Source organism: Ostrinia nubilalis, chromosome 6, assembly GCF_963855985.1.
Source record: "Ostrinia nubilalis chromosome 6, ilOstNubi1.1, whole genome shotgun sequence".
In the NCBI taxonomy this organism is placed as follows: domain Eukaryota; kingdom Metazoa; phylum Arthropoda; class Insecta; order Lepidoptera; family Crambidae; genus Ostrinia; species Ostrinia nubilalis.
In genome coordinates, this window is record NC_087093.1 from 7,177,525 (window position 1) to 7,203,877 (window position 26,353).

General features: G+C 34.8%; 1 protein-coding gene across 1 annotated transcript; it reads right to left on the minus strand.

The window, feature by feature from the left end:
• Positions 1–15,575: 15,575 nt before the first annotated feature.
• LOC135072742 (uncharacterized) lies at positions 15,576–25,679 on the minus strand. The gene is made up of 4 exons (XM_063966780.1): positions 25,422–25,679; positions 22,198–22,333; positions 21,666–21,925; positions 15,576–19,924 (listed from the first exon to the last, which is right to left on the minus strand). The coding sequence occupies exons 1-4, from the start codon at positions 25,677–25,679 to the stop codon at positions 19,700–19,702; spliced, it is 879 nt and encodes a 292-aa protein (XP_063822850.1). The 3' UTR covers positions 15,576–19,699.
• Positions 25,680–26,353: the final 674 nt, after the last annotated feature.

Genomic DNA, 26,353 nt, shown 5'->3' on the forward strand with positions numbered 1-26,353 from the left:
AAAGATCTTCAACTTTGCCAAAAGTAATTTGAAAAGTTAACGAACTACAATAATAAAAAATTAATTCATTTCTCTTTTTGTTTAATGAATTATTTTGGCAGACACATGTATAAGGATTCTTTTATTACAGTTTCCTAGAAAAAATGTCTGGATGTTCGAGCAACGACTCAAAAAACACTGTATGTTGAAACATTCCATTTCGTTTCATCTAGGCCTTAACAACTTAACTAGCATTTTCTTCAATTTGCATGGAAAAAGGATGGTAAGCTGTCCAGTTCAATCCACTGCTGGGTCACATCCAGATTTACATCCTAGGTATAATTTCTGAAGTTGCAACTTGGCCGTTACGTTTTAATAAAACTTCAACGTGCATTCGCTGTATCTAGGGAGTAGCTGAAGAACAATGCTGGTAACTTCTTGCCACCTACTGAGAATAATATTTTAGTATATTAAGCACCGCGTAACTTCTCAAAAAACTGGCTCTAGTGGCTGTGAGTGAAGCAAATTGGGTTTGTCGGTGCTTTTGCACAGAACGGTAATGTATTTCCATATTACGAATTGAGGGCATAAAACTTTTAATGTTATGCTAAAAGTACGAGAAGATAGTTTCATGTTGATCAAAAAGAGTCAGACTCAGATAGTATCTCACGGTGTTGCGAGCTTGTACAGAGCTTTTTAACCATAACCCATGACAAGTAACTGAAAAAACACTTTATAGACGTAGGTACTTACATTCATTAGGGTTAATCCAGATTCCAGAGTAGTCCCTTTTGAAGTCCTATAAAGTTTAAAGCACAGAATCTGTACAATCCAGATCTAAATAATTCGAGTGTGAGTCTGAATGAAATCAGGCAAGCGTAGAGCGGAACTGGGGCTAATAGCAGCTCGTGTATGTTTTCGTAAGTAGTTTCCACGGAGCTTTTACAAGCGACAGACGGAATCGTTTTGTTATGAGTTCTCACACAAAATAAATATGAATGCTAATAGTTCGGAAGATATTGGGCCCTATCTCCCCTCGGGGTGCGGTACAACAATAGCGTGAGCCATTTCCAGCCGTTTCCCATTTAAATTTGTTCCCCCGGCTTCCTTATCGAGGGTAGGCTGAGACGCGGGTGCATACGTAGGGTGGCGCGTGACTCACGCTGCAGTGAGAGCCGCGACCGAATGGTTGCAACTAGCAAACCTCGAATGCAAGTGTTCTCGAACGGCTAACTCCCTTTTTTTAAAGCTGCGAATACACGATGTAGAGTCGTAGGCGTTGTTGAGTGATGATATCGGAAATGTCATATCGATTTTCCCATGGATATTAATAAACTATGTACAAAAGAAAATTTATGAACGATGTCAATGATCTACAATACCGAAATAGTCTCCGGTAAAAATAGAATGAAATAACATTATTTGAATGTCTCATTTTATATTACGTTATTCTTCATAACTATGCTTCATTAGTTATACGTATGACGTTTTTGTTATAATCAACATTTACGCAAAGTAATCAATGTAAATACTGAAAAGCATGACCAGTTATTGAACTTTGAATGAAAACAGTCTACTATCATTTTGAGCGTGAGTTATCTTAGGGTACTATTTTTCCATCGCTCGTATGAATCACTTAAAATAACTCTCCTAAAAAGCCCCATAAAAGTTACAATAACACGAGTGAAATGATAATGAGAATAAAAGGTAAGCAAACACGCGCGATATAACTTATGTTCCCCGTCGTTACACAAATCGGCGCACGGCTCGTTATTACATTAACTTTGACATTGACAAATAAATGTTATTGGCCTTTATCAGCGAAATAGGCTGAGATTATTACCGGTATTATGTCCCTGCTTTCCTATTAACGCTCAGAGTCGAGTGGCACGTATACTCTAATATTGTGTTCGTAACCTATATGTTCAGTGGGATGAGTATTTGACAAATTATCATTATTTCATGCTTAGGGTAACGTACGATAAATTCATAATAATTGGTAGCGTACGTGTAATAAAGTGTAGCATATTTATTAATTTGAACAATTTTATTATGACTAACATCAGTTTAAGTTGATGAGGTTGTGTAAAAACCGAACAGCTCAGACTTCTTTAGAAAGATAAGAAACATAACTTAAGTTACTATAGTTAATTGATTTTAAATTACCTATCTATTTCATATTTTATAATGGACAAAAAAAACTACTTAATATAAGTATAGCGATTCTTTTAGGAGAGAACTACTAAAGCGAATTAATTTAAAAGAAAAAGTATAAATTACTGCTGCCTCGCTCCTCCTCTCCCACTATTTATCCTGGCTTTAAAACTCCGGGCATTAGAGATAAATGCATCTGTTTGCAATTTACATGTACATTTTGATTCCGGCGGGCTCCCGATCGAGTTTACCACGGGGAGCCGACTGGTTGCGCTCACCGTTAGTCCCCATCCCCCTGAGCGCAGCCAGTTCATCCCAGAAACAGTTCCCTGGGGTTCAAATTAAAGAATACTACGTCTTAAAGTTTAAAGGTAAGAAATATTTTAGTGTTGCAGAGCATACAGGGTGGAAACGATAAGTGATCTCACTCGATTATTTCTAAACTATACAAGATATCCAAAAACTGGTTACTGATCCTGAAAGTCCTTCACAAGCTCTATCCAACGGTACCAATAATAGGTTACAAAATAAACTGAATCTATCCGAAAATTCAATGTTTCCAGCTTCCATACATTTAGTAAAACCACATAATATTAAAAACTATTCAAGATATCCAAAAACTGGTTACTGATCCTGAAAGTGCTTCACGAGCTCTATCCAACGGTACTAATAATAAGATAAAAATAATCTGGATCTATCCGAAAATTCAAAATTTCCAGCTTCCATACATTTAGTACTGCCACAGTCATGGCACTCATGTCTTGATGATATTAAAGCAAGTAAAGCCTAAAACCAATGTTTTCCATCAATAATTTTAAATAAGAATGCAATTTACGAGTTCATTTTAAGTGTTTATTGTTTAATTAAAAAAATACACTTCTAATATTGTGTGTCTGGCATACATTTAGTATGGAGGCTGAAAACATTGAATTTTCGGATAGATCCAGTTTATTCTGTAACCTATTACTGATACCGTTTGAAAGAGCTCGTGAAGCACTTTCAGGGTCAGTAACCAGTTTTTCGATATCTTGTATAGTTTAGAAATAATCGAGTGAGATCACTTATCCTTTCCACCCTGTATAGTTTAGTAGAATGTCTCCGTGATTCAGTGATAGGTAAAAGAGTGAAGCTTCTTCGATTCGGAGGTTGAGGAGGAGGATGAGTTTGATTCTCAGGAGGCACACGCATTCTGTATGTGCACTGTTTGGACATCGCAGGTTTGATTCAATATGATTTTATGAAAAAAATATGATTCCATACTTCGCCATCGGTTCATAAGTGACCTTAGTTGTCACATTTGACACGGCAGCATAAGAAATAACTATAAGGCTGAGTTGCACCACCTAACTTTGACCGTATAACTATATCGATAACTGGTGTTTTTTGTATGGAGTTTGATAGATTTTTGATGTTTGCCAAAGTTAAAGTAAGATGGTGCAACCCTAAGTCTGCCATTCCACTGATCACTTCATAACTATTGTACGTACATATTGTACAATTTACATTACTTATTACTATTCAATAGTTTAGTAACACCAAGATCGCAAAGCTGAAAAACCGATGCGTTCCCCGAGGCGTCGTTATGAACGTGCAAGCTGCACTACTGAGCTGTCTCAGCTATATGAAACGACAATCAAGTAAGTGGAATCCGCTTGAATCAAGAATAGATTCGATTCTGAGATTGACTAATTTATTATTAGACAACCAATCAATGAGACACCTGATGTCATGCCCTGAGTGCCCAAGCAACTGCACTCAGGAGGATTTGATGAGTGCTACTGACAACGCCACTCTTGTGGCGGAGTTTTGGGCTGACACTGTGTAGGTTTGTTGTCGACACGAAAAGAAGAAGAAGACAACCAATAACCGATTTGTATTTAAACATTATGGTGGCTTCGAAACAGCGTTTTCAGCGTACAATAGGCTGAAACAAGTGGAAAACTGTCTCCACAGAATAGTACAGGCGCCGTAGCGTTGTTGAGACTTTTAGACGTCTTTGGTAGAGACAGTAGCGTTTTGACTTTTGCAAGCAATCAAGTGAATAAAAATAAAACATTTGTTGCGTCTTGTTCCCGTGATGACACTTGCCCTTGTCAGCTGTTCCTGATTGGCCAATCTAGTAGACGAGCTCGAGGGACAACTATTCGCGCACTCTGCACGCGACTGCACGCTCATTATAAAGTAGCACGAATGTCAAATTGCACGCTCCCAATTCTGAATTTGCGTCTTAGTTCTTTAAATAATATAACTACAGTTAATTTAGTAAATGTTTGAATTCGAATTAAAATGTTGTTTGTTAGCATTAGTCTGGCTTTTATGTTAATAAGTACATTTTTGAGTCAGCTTTCTGAACAAAATAGTATAATGGCTAGTGAATTATGTTTTAAAATATTATTACGAGATATTTCTAATCAGATTTATTCAATTTAAAATGTGTAAAACTATTCAAAAACATCAAATGTCATTCAAATTGAGATGACAACAGGAAATATACTGAAATGAAATATTTCATCACAATTAATAGTAATCTTCCAAATAAACTCAAAAAAATTTAAAACTTTGGCAATAAATGTCCAATCGTACCTAATTAAAATTACACCTACCTACGTAATATACGAGTACCTTCATATTAATAAACCTGAAAATGAAATTTAATATATTTACCAAACAGATGAAATTAACTTACATAATGAGATTTGTTGTTTCAACTTGTCTTATTTTCTTCAGGTAAACGTAATTTTGGATGGCACAATAGGGAATAACTGTCTACGTTAAGAAAGTAGGTACTTAGACAACTTCCAACTAGTTTTTTTATGGAATGTCCAATCAGATTCTAGGTAGTACCTACTCGGACATTTCCCTTGACATTGTCGCTAATGAAAACAAGTTGCTGGAGGTTGTATAAGTATTTACGTAAAGAAAACAGATTACTTACCTTGTACTTTCCACGAGGACTTAGGTAAGTATTATTTAATTTTGTCAACAAGATTTTCGTTTATGTAGACTTGACATGCTAAAAATAAAATCTTTGACGTTAATTAAATATGGTCCTTGAAAATAGTAGGTTATATTCTTCGAATGGATATTTTATAAACTTCTAATAACTTAAATTTCATAGAGATATTCTTGTACTACCACAAGATGATACTAAGGAATGTTAATGTGACTACGCATTTGATAATGACTGCATCCATAACTTTAATCCAGGTAAGTACAATGTAAAACTAACTGAAACTACTTCCATTTATGTTAATGGCACTGAAGTAATATCCTACATCGCCACTAACCTACGCTAAGTACCGACCTAATGCTTGCTCGAGAATCCGTTCGCAACATAGAGTAATCTATTAATCTTCATTTGCGACTCGGGAACATAGATTATTCATTGTTTCACGCATAATAAGGCAACTGTTTCTGCCAACAATAAATTAAACGTCCGATACCGCGCCACCGCAATTTCAATTGACGTGATTCATCATAAAATGTTTATCGTTTAATACAGTTTTGTTAATTACATGACAAACAATTAAGAATAATGAATATGTTTGGCCCGTTTCGGATAATGCGATTGTCCCGGCGGCTGGTGCAGGCAGCGCAATGCATCAAAAAGAGAACAGCTGGCCCACATTCGGCGGAGTTAATTGATTCTACAATAGGTTTGGGGAGTGAACATACGAATAACCAGAATTTTATAGTCACGCGATTTTGCAGAGGGATACTTTAAGGGGCTTAAATGCCTGTTTTAAAAGGCACCGTTAATTCAATGACTGAATTACTATTCAAAATAGCGAACAACAATTTTAGTATCCTGTGATACGTCTCACGCAAGAGTCACAACCAATTATTTAATTGAAAGACGACGATAACAGACATAGAACAGTTATTTACGTTTCAATTGCGATAAACGTGGGAAAAGTATTCTTGTATAAGTATAGAGGAAAAGAAAAATAGTGCCTAGGTAGGTAACGGTTTTCCAAAATTATCAATTGTTTCCCTGTGAAACAATATGAGTGAATCAAAAAAAACCATTGATTTAAAATAAAGTTTGAAAAAGAAATTTCATTGTTTTTTTATAAAACACAAATAAACTTTTTCCCAAACAACTCAAACTTCACGATGATCATTGCAGATAGCCAAGTGATAAACAAATATTACCTGCTTATCACCAACCATAACTAAGACTTCAAGAATCTTCTAAGATCTTTAAACATGCTCTCCTCTCATCTACTTTTGCAAACTTTTCTTCGGCCTGTTGTGTGCCCGACGCACGCTGCATTATGCAAAGCACGCTAACGGTTGCATGTCACGCGACGTAAGGCTGATTCAGTCTTTTTTTGCGGCACATTCGTGAATGAACTTATTAAGTTGGGGAGTGGGCCGTTTCATTGTAAGCGTGTGGCTAGTCATCCCTTGGTTATTTGACGGGTAATTGCCAAATGGTATTTTTCATGTACGGTGTAAATAAAAATACGAGGAATTACTTGTGTTCGTTTGAAGAGGGAGGTGCAACAAGGCAATGATTCGTCATTTAATAGTACCTTAGAATCAATGTAACTAACTAAAAATTTCTATACTTCACTACTGACAGGCTGTATGATACTGATAAATTAATAACGCTATTAAACTTGGTTACTTAAACAATAGTTCACAACTCATTTCTTTGTTTGTGAGAAGGCTTGGTTGGCTGTGAGAACGTCTTGTTGGTTGTTGAAATGTTTAATACAGATCGATAAAGCCTTTTCATAACTAGCGTGGCCATTTTAAGTGTTTTGAAGTTATTTTATAATAAAAAATAAACACTTACACTGTAAATGATTTTTATAGACGCTTGTTTCGGTTTTAATAAATTCACTGCACGTTAAAGGTGGGTGTTTATTATTTTAATAAAAGATGTTTTTAAAGCTTTCATAGAATAGCTTAATTAAAAACCCGAAAACAAAAAACTTTGCTACAGGTCTGTATACACAGGCAAATTAGCTTTTAACGTTCCAATTATTTACGCATAAAACTGTTGTAGTTTGGGACTAATAAATTTATTTAATGTAAGTGGATTGGTCGTGGGCATATTTGCCTAAGTACAAACAGTTTAGGTGTAGCTTGTTAACTAATGAGTGCTTCCAGGCTGATCGTTAATTTAATATAAGTAGCAGTAGACACCACCAATCAATTGGTATACTTTTTATGAGCTGTCAAAACGCGATTCTACCATAGCATTACAAACCTATGACATCATTTGTTTTCAAATTTCTCACTAATTGGGTATATGTATAGGGATAGCTTGAAGTGTCCTGTGTTGCGATTTGGGAATTCATTATTATAGGTGTCCTACCCAAATTAGGCAACGCTCCTTATCAGACACTTAAATTACCTCTTTTATTGTTAATACTTTTTAACAAAGTCCTGCTTTACGTAAACTGACTAAAAGAATTTAAAAAAATTAAAGAGGACTGTATCAATACCTACAGTTAATTGTCAACAATGAAGGTAATTTCTTATATTAATAATGTGGGTAGATTTATGTCCTTTATTTTAACAGTTTAGCAGCCATTGTGATATTTATAAATTTTGCAGAATTTAATCAACTTGTTAACTAGGTATACATTTGCATAACTGAGTAGGTTGGGTTAGCGCAACAACGTATTAAATTTTATTTTAGAATTATATGAAATTCACTACTTTAATTAATCACACCTTGTTACATTTCAAAGTCGACACACGCTCTACAAATTGTAGTAAAATCCAAATAAAATTGTAATAAGGGAAAACTAACTTTCACACCAGACATTATTAACTTACAATGTGGTTTTAACAATACAAGGTATTCCTAACATTAAAGTCTAGTCTTTTAAACAAATATCTATTTTTTATTTTTATTTTATTTTATTGAGAAAACCAACAGCGTATTTATACAATTTTACCATACATAAATTTAACATACAATATGGCCAATAACAGGTTTCCCTTAAATTATTACCAATAGTACTAGTAAAGGTTGGAATGCTACCAATACCTATCCACACAAGTTCACACAACAATACCTAAACAATACACTACAAAACAAAGATCATCCCGATAGCCAACTCAATGTCAGTTGAGATACAGAAAAGATATTATGTAGTTTACATCCTACTATTATTATAAATACGAAAGTTTATTATGTTTACACAAACATCTATTTGAGTACATATTCATTCATGCAAAAACCACTGAACGGATTTTAGCGAAACTTAAAGCATCATTACTTATAATCTACGATCCAGAAGGATCCGTAACAGGGTAAATAATAGTTCCATGATTCCAGACTCAGCCACAAGCCCCTGCACCTGAATCCAACAACGCACCTACATCTCTTTTAAACTTGCGCTTAGTGTTCGCAAAGATATCGACACCTTCAAAACGCGCATTATATTCACGAGCCAGCCGCAGCAAAACTGAATTTTGCTGGAAGTTTGTACGATGCCGCATAATTTCCAAAAGTGGGGTTTGACGGGTTCGGTATTTAGGTGTACGAAATGTGATTTTAGATACCAGATACGGACAGTCAATCTTACTATTTATTATGTCGTGCAGAAGACCCATATCCAACAATATACGTCGCTGCTCCAGAGATAAGATTTTATGTTTTATGCAGCCGTCTTCATAATTATCAAAAGTTTTACGACCACGATATTTTAGATGGTTAACGAAAATTTTTTGTATACGTTCCAGACGGGATTTGTATACAGAATACTGGGGAGACCATATAGGGCTAGCATACTCAAGGACACTTCTCACATACGCGTTATAAACTGTTTTTACAATTGAAATATCCGAAAATGGCTTGCACACACGCATAACAAAGCCTAGATTTTTGTACGCCTTCATAATAGTTTTTTCAACGTGGAGGGAAAGTAGCATTTTGCTGTCCAAATGTACTCCTAAGTCCCTAACATTACTTTTCCTCTCTATTTGTTTGCCGTTGAAATTATAATTTTGTACGATAGGCTTTGGCTTTCGAGTAAATGTTATGCATTCGCATTTGCCTGCATTAACGGTTATATTATTTTTAACATAATACTCATATAGGCGATCCAGATCACTTTGTATAGAAAGGCTGTCTTGTAGGTTATTAATTTTATAAAATATCTTTTTGTCATCCGCATACATGTGTAGATAAGCCATACAATCTGAGCTTCAGACTGAAAGTTTCCCCAGACGGACAGAGGCCAACGCTCAGATCATAGATCTATGATCTGAGGGCCAACGTAAACCAAATAATGTGACTACGGAGATTGCGAAATAGCCTATTCATATAGTGAGTTTGTTCCACATTTTCACTCCGGGTTCCCTCCGCCCATATCGCATAACGAATTTCATGATCGAGAATCAAAATAACGAACATATTTCATCGAACGATCAAAATATGGAAGGTTCAAAATATCGAATGATTAAAATATCGAAAATCAATACAGAGATTTATTTCATATGATTAATGTAAATAAAACATAATTCATATGCACATTTTTTTCCACTTTAGGGCACCATAGTCAACAAGGAACCCTTACCTCCATCTTTCTGTTATACTATGCAGCATAAGATTGACTTTCGATATTTTAATCATTCGATATTTTGAATTGATCGTTCGATCATTTGTAAATTCGATATTTTGATCATTCGATGAAACGTGTTCGATATTTTGATTTTCGATCATTTGTTGTTATGGCGGAGGTAACCCCTCCGACCCGCCTACTGTCTCTACTCCGGTGACGCTGAGCCTGCGGCGACAATATTATTATCTACTGCTGGTGTTTTTCGCAGTTCCAAATATGGAACAAAACTTTTTTTACCGTAGCTAGATATTGATTCAGTTATTTTTGTGTGATTACGTGATAGGTTAAATTTATGCTACTTGCGCATCCAATGGCTAAACAAATTTTTAAACATAGCAGTAGCAAATTAGGGAAATGCACCATAAACAAACATGCTAGGTTTTCCATGAAATAAACCAACAAGAGAGCTTTAATAGAAGTAGGAGTTAAACTGAATATTCAGGATCAGGGTTCAGGAATTACTAATTAAAACCAACAGCTAAAATGGAAACTACGAGTGTTCAAAGGCTAACGTTTGTCGACCAATGACATATCATATAAATAGACACGTTATGCGCCTACATTATTGTATTTTAAAATGGCGCAAGTAGTCCTATTTTATGACAGCTATTCACTATGACATTTTGCACAGAAAAGGAGAATGGGGTAGAGTGAACCTCACAGATATAGAGAACCTACATTATTGTATTTTCGAATGAACTATCAAACTAATATTTAAACAAAAGCAAGACAAAACGTAACTTATTATTTTCCCTCAAATCAACTTGAGTCTTATGCCTTTTTTGTCTTTTATAATGAGTTTTCAAATCCGGATTATTTTTATGTGCAAAATTTATGAGGTTGTACCCTGAGATTAAAAGTGGAATATTCTCTAGCTAGCTACAGACAGACAGACAGACATGACGAACCTATAAGGGTTCCGTTTTTGCCATTTGGCTACGGAACCCTAAAAAGACTTTAAAATTCGATTATTTATACAAATTGCAATCTTTTTGGGATCGGGAAGTAGCATTTCTGACTGTAGGCTTTGAAATATAATCCTCGATAGGAAAACATAGTCCGCCCATATTTTTCAGATTAACCACAGTTTTGATTTAGCAGACTGTAAATTTATACAGGTACATCAAATTTGTTTGGTACTAGAAGCGTATTGTAAAAATGTCCAAGGATAAATAATAATAATAAATAATTATTATTATTCGTGTCTGCTATAATTTTGTTCCTCGAGTGTCTTTTTCGTTTGATCATAAATCATTATAATCATACAGTAATAATAGCCATAGCATTGATTTTATCGATTTCGGATGAATACGTGTCAACACAGGAATACATAATTATAATAATATTCTTTTCTAGAGAAAAACAATTCCGTGAGTTTAAAATGCAGAGTTCTTAAGTGATAGATATTCGCCCCAACTTCCCCTGGCAGTGGTCTCTAGATTTTAGCTCACATATCAAATTCAACCGTCAACCCTTGTCAAATTGAATAAAAATTAAAATTTAATTTTTTACTAAATAAACTGTATTTACGAATGAAATGACACATTTTTCTGGTTCATAATAGTGGCAGTGTTATTTGTACATCAACTAAAAACACACGAAGGCATATTATCAATCAATCAGGAAGGCAATCGGGAAGTGCATTCGTGGCTGTTTGCGGCAACCGATCATGTCCGACTGAATGCAAGAGGTACAATTGGATCTCTTTTGCATTGCCATTCTTGAGCGGGTTTAACGTATCTATACTATAAAAACATCTTAGTTGTCGACATGGTATGTTTGAAATTGACGGCTGGGTGACAGATCGACGGGTAGATGATGCAAACTTGACGTTGCGTTTAGTTGTGCCTACCTACATAAATCCTCATTATGTTTTTTATGGGATAAAGCTATTGCATAATGCGTTACTGCTTTGTATACCTACTAAGATGTTCTTACGATATGAAAGTGCGGAATATACTGCCGACCATAAATAAGGGTACAAGAGAGAATTCCCTGAAAAAATGTTACCAGATCCTGATTCACAGCTTGTTATGAGAGCAATATTGAAATTATTATAAAAAAATAATACGGCACATGAACCAATTTATTTGTAGACAAAGCCGCAATTTTAGTGATTTAGGCGCTACTTTCGTAACAAAAGTTGTGGTTGATCAACGTTAAATCACGTGGCTCAACATTACGTAGTACACATATCTGAGACTAAAAAAGAATTTCAAGTTTCACATTATTAATAGTCATAATTTAGTTATTTTTACAGTTTTGTGTAACTAAATCGAGCCTAAATTTTTATTCAAAATATTTTCTCATCTAAGTTTTTACTGCCTTAATTTCTCCATGTTGACTGAATTTTATTCTCCCACTTATGTTCTTAGAAACAAAAACGAAAATTCATTTAAACTAATGACATAATTCAGTTACAGTAAGGTACTTAGTTCAGCCCTGACGCAAAATCCGTGGCCTTCTTATAAACTACCCATCTGTAGGTCAAGCAGTTTTCGATATTTTGTGTTTAGTCGGTGGATAACCATTCACTTTCATAAAATATATCAATGGAAATCGAGCTTTAGGTATTTACAGACTATTTGTTATCACTGGAAAGTAGAAAACTTAACTCTTTATTAAAATTTATTTACCAAACAAAAGCCCCATTTAACTGCTTTGGAGTTTAATGGTTCTAAACTTGTTTAATAAGCATGTTTTAAAGTAGACAAACTAAAGTAGGTTTTTATAAGTATCTTGACAAGAAAGTGGGAGTTTGTATAATTAATATCAACGACTTTAATTAACAATAAGCCAAAGTAAAGGGCTGTATTACGTATGTATTGCAGAAACTTGCACTGTCTCATTAAACATTTCTTTGAAAAGCTCTCAGGAAAAGTTTATGAACCTTCCTCATCCCATTTCTATCGCATTACAGAAAGTTTGTGTGTAAATTGTAGTTACAATAAACATATTTAACGTAAGTATGATGTTGAGTCAACCTTGAATGCCTTTAAAGACAAAATTAATTATTATCTATTCACATTTCACCTTGCAAGAGATCTATAGATGTGCCATAAGCTCTAAACATTTTATGCGTAGGGAAATCCATGAATAGATCTATTAATTTTGGCTGTTCAAGGAAACTGTAAGTGCGTTTTGATAAATGTTTTGACACAGAAAAAATGAGGCAGCGTAACTCAGTCCCACGGAAGAGTTCCTTTACAGCGGCAGGCATTTTCAATTTGTTGTGGTTGGAATAAAGCCTAAACAACTCTCTCCATCCTGTAGATAATTATCCTCATTCCTATTCATGGCTGCTCAGCCTCATCCTGTTTTGCTGTCTTGTTTCACCAAGGCCAAGCAGAAGTTGCATACTTTATTCGAGACGCAACCTTTGTCCCTAATATTTTTAAAACTAAGTTTATTGGGGGCGTTCTACCTTTTGTCTTTATTTGGGTTAACCGGGCATTATTTTTGTTTTGTACCCTTATAAACATTATCAAATAGATTTATACTTATATATTAGCAAACCTATTATACAGATTAAGTTTTTTTTAAATGAATATTAATATTTCCAGGTACTTTTCTTTCTTTTCTTCCATTATAAAGTATTAAACTTCCCGAACCGCGGGTTTTTGTCATCACAAATCTCCATAAACGAAAATGATAAGGTATTCTTTGCACAAAGGGGTGCGTTGAAGCAATCTGACGCTGTTAATTAATAATTTAGGTTTTCGTGAAAGAAAATCAACCGTCTAATAAAACTTTAGAGGAGCATAAAACACCTAACAGTATTAATCCGCAACATTTAACGATCGTCACGTAGCGCAACCCTTCTCGAGATCGTGGCTTTTGTTCAGGCGCTGAGACGCAAGCCGGCGGTCTCGCGTGCGATAAAAAATAGAGCGGTTTCAAAATATAATGCCACATACAAACAATGTATTTTCATGTTTCATAAGTGGAATAGAAGTAGCTATTTGGGTTTGGTTAACTGAATGGTTTTAAATGGAACAACAATGGTTTTAAAAAAACATTAAGAATTACTAATTTGTTTAATAATTACAAACTAGAGACATTTTACTGTGGTAAAAAGAGATATGGGGCTTCTACTTTTTGTGTTATTTTTAATTAACAAATCTTTTAGGTACATAGGTGAAGAACAATTTCATTTAAATTCGTAAACACACGTCAGGCTGAAATACTAAAAATCCGCAGAGGTATAAAGAGATTTGCAGATGGAAACAGAATTCTGCTAATGTGGTTCATAAGGATGCCACAACAAGAGACGCACGAACATCAGCCTTTATTAAAAATAGTCAAGATACCTTACCTTTGTATTTTATAATTAGAATAAGTTATATTTACAGTAGAATAAGAATTTTCATTCAAATGTATGAATAATAATGTTGTGTTTTTTTATAATTTATTGCAAAAACAACCTGAAGTCTCAAATCACTAGGCGTAAGCTTCGATTGTGGACTAACCTACACAATAGAGTTCCCTCAATCCATCATGCTCTACATGATACTATTGGACGTAGATACCGAGCACCCTGCTCATAAGAAAGACATCCTGTCTCCTAAAAATGATGGCTGGGAAGCTGTCTATGTGCACTTCATCAGAATATTCTATATTCTATGGAATAAGAAACGTCTTGATGTAAAGGGCGCTCTATAATATACTGTGACTTAACAGCCTCCTGTAGACATTATTGTATTGCACAATATCGTTGAAAGCCCGACTTGTCGTCGTCGACTGTCTATTAATAATATACAGTATGTGACAAATTAACAAATGTTGAATGGAGATCAAAACATTTTATAATTTAAAGATTTCAGACTTCAATGACTTACCAAATTACATCTTCTTGTTACATCATAAAATTTTACAATTTTTAAATCTCCCCTTTCTCCTTGACAGACAGTGGCAGACAGTGGTGACTGAGTTTGTTGCGGCGCTTCTTCTCAGCACTTGCTAAATGTTGGTCTCGAAGCGCTGGTAGGGTAAAAAGATTACACCGGTCAACAAAAAAAAAATTTTTTTTTGCGCATGGATTTTACTTATTATATTCTGATTATATAAGCAAATGTATATAAAAAAGTGCGATTACAAATCGGAAATATTTGCTTTTTAAAGAGTTATAGCGATTTGAATTTTCCATCTTCATAGTAAAATGTCTCTAAAGATGCACGTCTCATTCTCATTGGGATATATTTATAGATAATTATGGGGGCTTATTCGCAAGAACAAGGGGCACACTTTCATCAAAATATAGTGGGATTTGAGAGACGACGTTACCAAGGCCAGTAAACTGAAAGCATGATAGGGTTAGATTTTTATGAGAAAAATCTTGTATGGAACATGACATTAAATTAGAACTTTACATTTTTAATAAATATTTGGACTCTATTTTAAATTTTCTCTTGTGAGAATGAATCTTAAATGGATGCTTGGTATGTTTTAATAATTAGAAAGAATGAAAGAAAGAAAGAAAAAAAAATATTTGGCAACAAATTAAATCATCTCTATGTTCATGTTTCATACATTCATTGATATGAATTTTTCTATTTTTTACAAATAAAAGCAAATTCAGAACAATTTTTTGTTGTTATTCATATTTCTAGGTATTAAAGCAATAAAAATAAGCTATGCATAACCCGTGCGCAAAAATGCTGTAGACAGTTGTTATGAGACATGAAGAGGCTCCTTAAGAGCAAAATGACGATTTGTAAGAACTATATTTATTAGTCTAAACAAATAAATAAATTTTGACTTTTTTTTACTTTTGACTCCTCAAGTAAATTGACTTCTGAAAAGAGTAGACATGATATCGCTTAACAAGTTGTTATAGAATTAAAACCATCTTGCTAATATTAATATCCATGTATTTAGATCACAAAGTTTTTCTGCACTTTGAGCTACATACATACACAACGTACCCATTATTTACATATTCATACTTATTTACTCTAAACTTTGTAACAATACAAGCAACAATTCAACTGCGATATTAAATAACTGATTTCATATACACGTAATTACTTTTAAACTTTCGCATTTTTATTGTAAGTAAAAAAAGGAATTTAATACGGGCACATGCTTTGTTCTTGGGTGACGTCATTATGAATTAAAGGACCCAGGGGTGATGTTGGTGATACGGACATACGTCATCGTCTGTACGCTCGTACAAGCGACCGCAATACAACCGGTCAAGTTAATTACTTTGGAATCTTTTTAAGTAATAATAGGGGCAATTATGCAACAAATGTCAATTTGTACTATACATAGTCGGTTGTGCTGTAACTGTCGTCTCTACATAATAGATGTCGTTGACTATGTGGTGTACGACTGAAACTATGTTATTAACGCAAAAATAAATATGAAGATTTTTTAAATCTACCTCTTATATTGATCACTCAGTATACTTACTCCATCCAATCGTTCCAGGCGCAAATAAAGTGTAAAATACCTGAACCTACAAAAGCATTAAATTCCCGTTTTTACTTACAATCGGTATTCATATACACCTTTTCTGTCATGACCAAAATTTTACAGTTGCAAATATCTCTTTTAACTCAATGTGTCTTTCTTGATATTTATATTTGCAAGAAAGGAGAATGACAAATTAAACTGTCCCTTGTGCATTTTAATTCAATATTCAATACCTATAGGCAACTTGAAATTAGGTTTAAAAATTATACTCTAATGTAATAAAAACGTTAACTGGTAAACACGGTTCATTTTACGAGACCAAAGCTGGAGCTTTGTTCTCTTTGTTTTGGAAAACAAAATAAAAATAAGTTCAACGCAATATGTTTCACTTACTTGCCCAAAGCTCTTGATGGAGCCCATAAAAAGCGATCTGACATTCTCCTTTTGCGCCTTTTTTTACACAGCTTAGCACATCAGTCGCAACGTAATATTGACCTTGGGAACATCTTTTCACTTGCGGAAAAGAACGACTTTTGATTGCAATGCAACTGTCACACTTGATGTAGTTATTGTGGTATATAATGAAGTATATTTTTTTAACCCACTAATAAAAAAGACACAGAGTTATCTAAACATTCGTCAGGCATTCGAGTATCTACTCAGTGGGTGTAATAAGAACACACTTTTCCATTATAATTTTACATTTTGTTCTCACTCTTCATTAATTACAGTTTTTATTTATATTATTTTTACATTTAGAAGATGTACCTATGTTAACAAAGGTTTTTGTGGTTAACCACTAGCACTAGAAAAGGGTAAGTAGGTAAAAAGCACAAACTTATTTTTTCACTTGGAACCATTCATCCATCCAGTTCTTTACTGGATGTGTTTATATTAGGATACATAAGATAAATTAAACATATAATGATACTTACTAAAATAGGATCAAATACATATCCAGCAGAATTGTTTTTGACACATGTCTTCAATTCATGGAAAACGAATTATCATGTAGGTTATTAAACATGATTAACATGAAAAACTATTTTGATCAAAACGAACGAATGATTTGTAATTGCATTTCCTCTTTTCAACTTTTCCTATAATTTATGATTATGTACAATGTTTAATTTTAACGATTATACACTGTAGGTATTTATTTTGAAAACTTTGTCAAGTAACATTTTCGTTCAGTGTTAAACCAGTTTTTATTCAATGACTAGCATGCAACACTATAATTGTATTTATTTTATATACATATACAAAATGTAAATTTCAATAAGTATACATATAAATATATTTCCATAAAATTTTATGATATCTACTTACATTCGCGTACAGATACAGTAAATACATACGCGTATTCCACACAAAATTTTATTTCATAAAAGTGCCTCGTTAGCGTTTAAAATATTTTGGAATATCATTTTTGTTTATTTAATACATTTTGTTGTGATTTTACAGTAAACGTGTTGTGTGTTAGTAGGACAGAGAATAACATCATAATCAGTTTGGCCACGGATAAAATACATAATGAAAGTCAGTTAGTAAGGAGTAAAAAATAGAATAAATAATTATAATGAAGAGACTTTCTACAAATGTTACACTATTTTAGTATAGGACTGAGAGTATAGGTAATAAATAGACTGGTCTTAGTAGTATGTACTTACTAGTTAGGTTTTCATTGAACCAGAACATTCAATCAACACAAATAAGAAAAACAGTAGGTACGTATTCAGATTACTTGGCAACCAAATGGTTCCTATAATTGGAATCGATCTCGTTGTGCTATATAACTAAGCGCTTAAACAGTATCTAGCGTAAAAGTTAGTAAGGTTTAAATTGTACTGACACCTAAAACCTCCGTTTAACAAGGTAAAGTTTATGTTTGATGAACACGGATTGGGTCAACGAAACGAAAACGAAACACGGAGTTGTCAACGCGCATTCGAGAACTATAAAAATGGTAGGTATATCTATTGAAACGCCCGCATCCAATCTTCATTAAGTCGTCCCGAACTCTAATCGAAATTATTTAATTTAGGAGGGTACAAATACTTTGGCTCGTCGGCAATTCGTAATGACAAATTAATTCTAGCAGAATTTGTGTGTCAATAAAATTAGAGACGGTAATGGTAACCGATATTGGTAAATTAGCGGCTTTGGTAAGCATATTTATAGTATCTTTGGACTGTCTGTATGGTAATTATTAATATAATTATCATATATCAAGCATTTATACAAATGAAAAAAATAGAAACAATATTTATTTACTTTTAACAATGGCACAACAATCTATTGGTGAAATGACTTTATCTCTTAAAATTAAATGTCGAAATAACTCGCAAATAACATTACACATTGACAAAAGTGGAATTTATTAATTTTCATATGCAGAATGTAAGCGGCGGCTCTCCAAGAATATATTCTCAGAATCTTGCAAGTATAATCTCAGTAATTCATTCCGAATGAGATTCTTAGCAAACTTAAATGTCATTTTACATAATGTACAAAATGTGGGAAAACCGAGAATTTCCGCGAAGAAAATCCATATGATTTCCACTCACAAGCATGTTCTGAAAGCGCTTCTGCCCACTACTTAGTTACTTACACCCTGTATTCAATTAATAACTCAAATTCACAGAAATGACCGTCGACTGAGCTCTGAAACAATACAATAATTATTTTTATTTAATTAATTACTAGTTCATACAGTTTAAAACACCGGAATGACGTAAGAAAATGTATTCGGCTAAAAATACTTAAAGTTAAATTAAGATTTTATGCATGCTTGCACCATAACATTCACTTTATAAACTAGAATTAACCAGATATTATTTACTGCTTATTTCCGATTGCATATTTTTCTGTTACAACGATAGAGAATTTAATACATTGAGTGAAAGCTGATAAAATACATGATATGTCTATCTAGCAACTTAAAATAATGATAAGTGCTTTTATAAGTAGTAAATAGGTATAGTCTAAGATCCCACATGTCAATGACCATAATGAATAATGATATCTGTTTACCGAATAAGTTTATAATACATTAAAAGTTAGTAACCTAATACGTGACACGAATGTTTAGTATAGAATGAAAACTCAATTAAAATGCAATTTCTAATTCAATCCTTTTCTAAAATTGTCCTAAAGTATCTTACCCGGAATATGGAACATAAGTAGGTAAAGTTAATATTTTTTTTAACTCTAGCATGAACTCGTTGCCACGATAGAATTTCCATGTATTTAAAATAAACGACGCGATGTATGAAGGGATCTTGCAGTACTTAATATTAATTATATACAAAACGGCTTTGATCATCACAATAATATACATTATCTTAAACCTTTATATTTTACGAACAATAAATAAATGTGAATAAGGTAACAAAATAAACAAAAACCAAACCTGCCTTCTAAAGTAAGTTCAACTTAATTATAGCAAGCGGCAGCGCCCAACCACTGGAAATAATGAGGAAGCGAATGCGCCTTTCCTTTATAAATTCAGCTTCGAAAACAATCACTTTAACGTTAAGTCAATTTGTTAATGTCCGTGTTCAAATGTACAGTAGTGTGTAGATTATCGATATGACTAAGCACAGCACAAGTGGGGAAGAGGCCAGTTTGACCGGGGCAGAGAGGGATTTTCCCGCGGCTTGGACCCGGTCCGCCCGGGAGGTGCCCTCGCTGAGCTCGCGGGAGCGCGCGTAGCCCTTCAGTCTTTCACCCTGGACGCTCTCCTCGTTACTACGCCAGTACACTGTCGCTATTGTGGCTAAACACTGCAAGGAAACATATTTTGTGGTTATTACTCGTATTTACTCACAATTCGCTATAGCGCCTTCATGGTCTCCGATTTTAGATGGGACATATAAATTGAACAATCATTTTATGTTTTATTTGTCTATAGTTTTATCTATGAACATTGCTGTCTTGAGTCAGACTCTTTACCCAAAAACTAATATGATTCTACCCTTTACGGCGTACAACTACCCCTGGTGTGTGTTGTGAACTCAATTGTCACAAATCAAACGATTGGTGGAAGAATAACCATTAATGTATAATAAGATACTGAATAATCAAAATGTTGTTCTTATCATGACGCTTATAAGACAATAACCTTAAATCAATATATTACGAACTAACTACACTAAGTTGAAGCTATTAATATTAAGCACAATATCGACCAAGAGCTTAGCTAACTAGTTGCGTGTAGCTAAGCGAATTAGTCAGTTCATAAATTACTGAAATATTCCGTTGTGAGTTTTGCTATAGGCTAATAGGTAATCTATTGAGTATTGAGTAAGAGTTGTATTAATACTAGGCTCAGTAAAGTAATTTTTTAAAGTTCTGAATTTCACTGAATGGTAGAGTACTCAAACTATGCTCAAAGTTAGGGTTTATATTGACTAACATAGATTTCCCAACAAACTTTGATAAGCCAACCATAATGTTCCTTGTCTCTGTCCACAAATCACAATATCAAATTCAAATCATATCACAACATCTATTTGAAATTAGGTCATAATTTATGCTATAACTAGCGGCCACCCGCGACTTCGTACGCGTGGAACCCGTTTTACCCCCTTCATCTATCTTACGCGGTTTAGATTTTTTCATACTAATGTTTTTTCCCGCTAACTCCCGTTCCCGTAGGAATTTTGCAATATCCTGTTATAACTAAGCTTTCAGTTTACTAAGGTACCTGCTTGCTAAATTTCAAGCGTCTAACTTAAGCGGTTTAGATTTTTCATACAAAAGGATTTTCCCTCTTGTTCCCGTTTCCGTGAGAATTTCGGGAATTCCTTGTTGTAACTAAGCTCTAAGTTTAATAAGGTACCTACAGTCGGCCGTTAGGTGTAGTGGTTCGGAACGGACTACTATTCCGGAGGTAGCGGGTTCGATTCCCGCACAGTACAAACATTTGTGTGCATGAACATATTTGTTTGTATTGGACTGGGTGTTTTCTATGTATAATAAGTATGTATTTACAAAAAAAAAAAGTATTTAAGTATGTTTATATCCGTTGTCTAGTACCCATAGTACAAGCTTTGCTTAGTTTGGGACTAGAAGCGCAGTGTAAAATGTCTAAGGATATTTATTTATTATTATTTACATGCCAAATTTCAAGCGTCTAACTTAAGCGGTTTAGATTTTTCATACAAAAGGATTTTCCCGCTAATGCCCGTTCCCGTGGGAATTTCTCAGTATCCTATAACCTGCCCAGAAGTATGAAGAATAATTGTACCAAGTTTCGTTAAAATCCGTCAAGTAGTTTTTGTTTCTATAAGGAACATACAGACAGACAGACAGACAGACAGAGAGACAGACAGACAGACAAAAATTTTACTGATTGCATTTTTGGCATCAGTATCGATCACTAATCACCCCCTGATAGTTATTTTGAAAATATATTTCATGTACAGAATTGACCTCTCTACAGATTTATTATAAGTATAGATAGATAACAGACCTAACTGGGTATTATTAGTTTTCTGACTTAATTGAGTTTTGTGTACTTACTTTAAGCTTAAGGTCGCCTTTCCTAAAGTGTTTTGGCTTGACTTTGAAGTCGAGTGCTAAGCTGGTGACCTCAAGTCCGTCTTCGAACACCTGATGGGAGGGCGTGAGCTGCGCAGTAGCAGGCGCCGGTTCCCCGTTGACGTACCACGCTAACCGGGTAGCCGGCCGCGACCGCCCGGATGTGCAGTTCACTTGCACCCGGTCGCCGATCTGGTAACGGAGCCGGGACCCGGTTATTGAGGGCCCTTGGTCCGGTAGAGCTGAGGAGAGATGCTCGGTTAGACAACGTCGGCAACAGCATAAAACACTGAAGAACGAGACGATGTTTCAATTTTTGTTGTAAAAACAGGGTACATAGAACTTTCTTGTGATTTCATGGCTTCTACGTGGTTGGATACTATTAGAATAGCTACTCTTGATAACTCTACAATCATCGCGGCCTCCAGCACCGAGTACAACGTCACGTTTGCCCTGTTGTGACTCGAGTCCTGGCTTATACAATCCATGATTACATTGTATTAAAAACACTTACCGACTATGACCATGTCCGCGTGGTCGGACACCGTGGGGAAGAGCGGCCGCTCGCCGGACACCTCGCAGCGGTACCGGCCTCCGGTCTCCAGTACCGCCGGGTACAACGTCACGTTTGCCCCGTTGTGACTCGAGTCCTGGTGTAAAAGATCTCATTAAAGATAGTCTTTAATAACACAAACATTTTATAAGAAATCTTTAAAAATAATATTGAAATGTACTCCTGTGCTAAGTAACAGCGAAGTTTGTTTAAAATTAAGCATGTTAACCGTGGTGCTCGGATTCCGTGAAATTTTGAAACTTTTTATATCATGTTATTTATATTTTTGTAATTATGTAAGACCTGCCTGTTGATGCGCCCACCTGAATACTCGCTCAGTGTTATTTTTGTCTATTTTCGATTAATTTGATTTGCGAATTCGTAATAGCACAGAATAATAAATAAGTACTGGTAATACTCGTAGTTCCAGTATTATTACTCGTAGAGCCTCTTAATACTAAAAGTTCAACTCGCGTTGATCATTAGTTCCTCGCGCATTTAACTTTTTTGTAATTAATAAGCCACTTGAAGTAGGTTACCTATATTTTTTATAAACATTATAGCAAAACTGACCAATTAAAGAAAAAAGAAAAATTAAAGAACGTATTTTATTTATGAATCTTACTTAATATAGTACCTGAGTTAGTCTGCCATAAAGCAGCTTTTGAATATAGTAATCACAAAATAGTTTTCCGACCCGCTTTTGGCATAGGTAAATGCTTTGATTCCATTGAAGTAATATTACTAGCGTATTTGATTCATCCTTCATAAGTGCACAGTCAATGAGTGGAATGCGTCGATTCTCCAAAATTTGCACAACTCAAAGGCTGTTCATGCAACCTGTCTTCTGGGAAACCCGATTTATCACAGATGACATGGACACCTTTAGAGGTGCAGTGCAAACAACTAGATACTGATTACCTGGAAAATTATGTCATATTGATGAGAATCGAAATTTGTTACCGCGAAATGAAATTAATATCCGCCACTGCGCGTCTATGGAGTGTGATTCCAACATGTAGAGTCAATATTCGATTAGAGTCGGCTTTCGGCTTTCTTATTAAAAACATTAAAATACGGAATTTGCTTAGCCTGAACTCATTGCAGAGTTGTCAGAAACAATATTGGGTCACAGGCTAGAATGAGACAAAACAGATTTTTCTAGTCGCGTAAATATTTTACATAATCCTCCTCGTAAATATGTATTACCACCCACTAATAAGGATTTCCTCAAATAATAATTTAAGTAAATATATCATGATAAAGAAAACAATAAATTCGATAAAGCTCAGATATTATAGACCTAGTTCGAGATTCCGAACGTCACACGAAAATTCCGATGAATCTGCCTACTATTCAAGCTGAAATGCTAATTTAATAAACTATGCCAATAGATACGATCAAATTCTTGGTAAGTTTCCACTAAGTATTACGTTTAACTAAAACGGAAAATCAATTCTCCACCACTTCAAAACCCTATAATTGGTTGGTCAGATGAACCACGAGGAAGTATAAATAGAGATTTAAAGTGGCAAACAAAAGAAAATATAAGCCACTTCCACACAGGCGGGCTCTGTTTACACCTGCACCTCTTCACACAGCAATATCCGGTCTAGTTTTATATTGTTTCCACTCCGAGGACCTAAGCAAACTCGACTCACAGCCGGATTAATCCAATTATACGTATCTACTTTGAAAGTTCATCTGTATTATCTGCTTAGACGCGTATTTCGTACAAATTGCTCGAGTTGAGAACTACGAGGATCCTTCCGAAAAGGTATCTCGGATTACGTTATCTGTTACAGCTAATAAACAATAAAAATTTATGGCCTTGCTTTGTTGCAAGGTTACAAGTAAAAGTTAAATTAGGCAAACAAGTAATTGATAAAGTTAAAAGTTAGGAATGCGAAAGCATTTGTACCTTTTTGAATTGCGGCGCCATAAAAGCGGTTTAGTTTAAGCACCTACCTACGAAATTGCACATTTGAAGCTCAATTGGTAACTAATAAAATGGAGTGGGCCCGGGAAACCAGCGCTATTTAGGTTACGGACGAATGGCGTTCGGTTTGGCTCAATGATATAGACGAATTAACACGATTTCATCCTCGAATGTTGTGTGAATTACATTACGACGTACCCTACATTTGAATCTGACTTAATTTAGCTACCAAAGAAAACATTTTACCAAATAATATACTTGCCATTAATATAACAAATGCGCCTCTGAAAGTATCAAGGGAATTGCGTTTTTGATAGTCAATGCTGAATGATTGAGGAGATCATATTGGTACTCGTAGGTATTACGTAATGTTTTTTAACATAAAATTGTGGATCAGCTCGTAAATATGTTTCTTTTGCGTCAATTTTACCTTAAAATTTTATGTAACTTGCGTATTCTCGTTAACCATTCATTATAAACGTAAATTGGATTCATGTTCTGGGAAAACCGCAAACAGCAGGTTTACAACTTCTCCGTTCATATAGGTAGTACTGAAAAATGCTTTCTCTAAGCTTAAAACTCTATAAAATAAAATCTGTAAATGAGAATGTTATATGCAAGTCCTTATGAAAAAGACCTTAAATACAAAAATCGAATCCTAATTAAACGACGAAGTTACCTACTTATAAGCATTTAATGGGCGTTTGCGTTTGACTATCGTCCATAATATTAGAGAACGACACATATTATGTATGTATACGAATGTAACTCTGAGTATATTCAGTTTAAGCCTGTGATTGGTTCAAATATTGATATTCATCCAATCACCGGCTCGAATCTATGCTTGACAATCTAGCATTGAGTTTCGTCGTTTAATATCACTGACACCCAGTATGAGTTAGAATTGGGTTTTAAGCTTTGTCCTAAATTACAGGTCTAGACCGAAGCTCAACATTTAAGAGGCCTTTAATTGGTTGAATATAATTATTTTAGCCAATCACCGAAAAATGTCTGAAGTTAATTGAAAGGATGTTAAGACAAGTGATGAGTGTAATCAAACTCTCACTTACTTCAACATCAACACCAGGCAACGGGAACTTCCTCCTAGGTTCTGCCTCTCTGGGAACATGTCTGAAGAACTCCTGGCCGTCCTTGTACCACTTGACGGAATACAGCACGTCAGTAGGCCCGAGCTGCCAGCGGCACGTATTACGGACACGAGTCAAGTATAGTCACTTTCACTTACTTCAACATCAACTCCAGGCAGCGGGAACTTCCTCCTAGGCTCTGCTTCTCTAGGCACATGCCTGAAGAACTCCCGGCCGTCCTTGTACCACTTGACGGAGTACAGCACATCGGTAGGCCCGAGCTGCCATCGGCACGATAGATGCGCTCGCGTGCCTAAAGGCACGTGAGCGGGCACGCGCAGCTCTAGCAACTCCAGACTAGCGGCCCCGTAGTCTGTCAACAAAGAATACAGAAATAAATAAATAATCCTTGACATTTTCCTCTGCGCTGACTTAAGTGTTTTTCTACATAAGCCTTTTTTAATGGGTGAGAAAATTTGACTGACAGACAGAGCTATATTTCGTATTTAGTAGTTTTCATGTGAATACTAAAAACAAGAATTTGGTCGTTTTGTTGATTCATGTGGAATTTGGGCAAAGGCACTCGTAACTGACTTAATTTAAAGCCTATGATATTCCTTATGTTACCTTACAATCAATGTAACGCAAAAAATCAAAGACGTAAGTAGAGTCCTGAAATCATTGGTAAATCTTTTTCGACGGTTTCCCTGTGACAAAGTCGGCAAACTTTGTTAAGAATCATGTTACACTTTGATCTCCCTTCGCCACATTGTTATTTTTGTCGTAAATTCACCGCACACCGTGGCAGTATTATTGACATACTTACATAGCCTACCTATACAAGAATACAATGTGAAAGGAAAACTAAAATCAATGTACTCGTACATTATTGTTTTATATGACTATCAACCTTTTGTGAATTATTGGAGCCATGCATAAAATTAATCAATCGTAATGGTTTGTGGGTATTATTATAAGCCGTGGCTAATTATTCATGATGTATCATTTTGATTTCGATTTAAGACTGTTATTATTGTCTAAGGCCCAAACATCAATTCAAAGATGAGGTACACCTATACAATGCTCTCGG

Bases quoted from the DNA above. Each gene is read 5' to 3' on its own strand.
- LOC135072742 (XM_063966780.1), bottom strand. From the start codon at position 25,679: ATGTCAAGGATTATTTATTTATTTCTGTATTCTTTGTTGACAGACTAC. The intron at 22,334-25,421 runs GTAAGTGAAAGT...CTTTTACACCAG, and splicing joins TGCCTGGAGTTGATGTTGAA to GACTCGAGTCACAACGGGGC. The intron at 19,925-21,665 runs GTAAGTACACAA...GTTTCCTTGCAG, and splicing joins AAGGCGACCTTAAGCTTAAA to TGTTTAGCCACAATAGCGAC.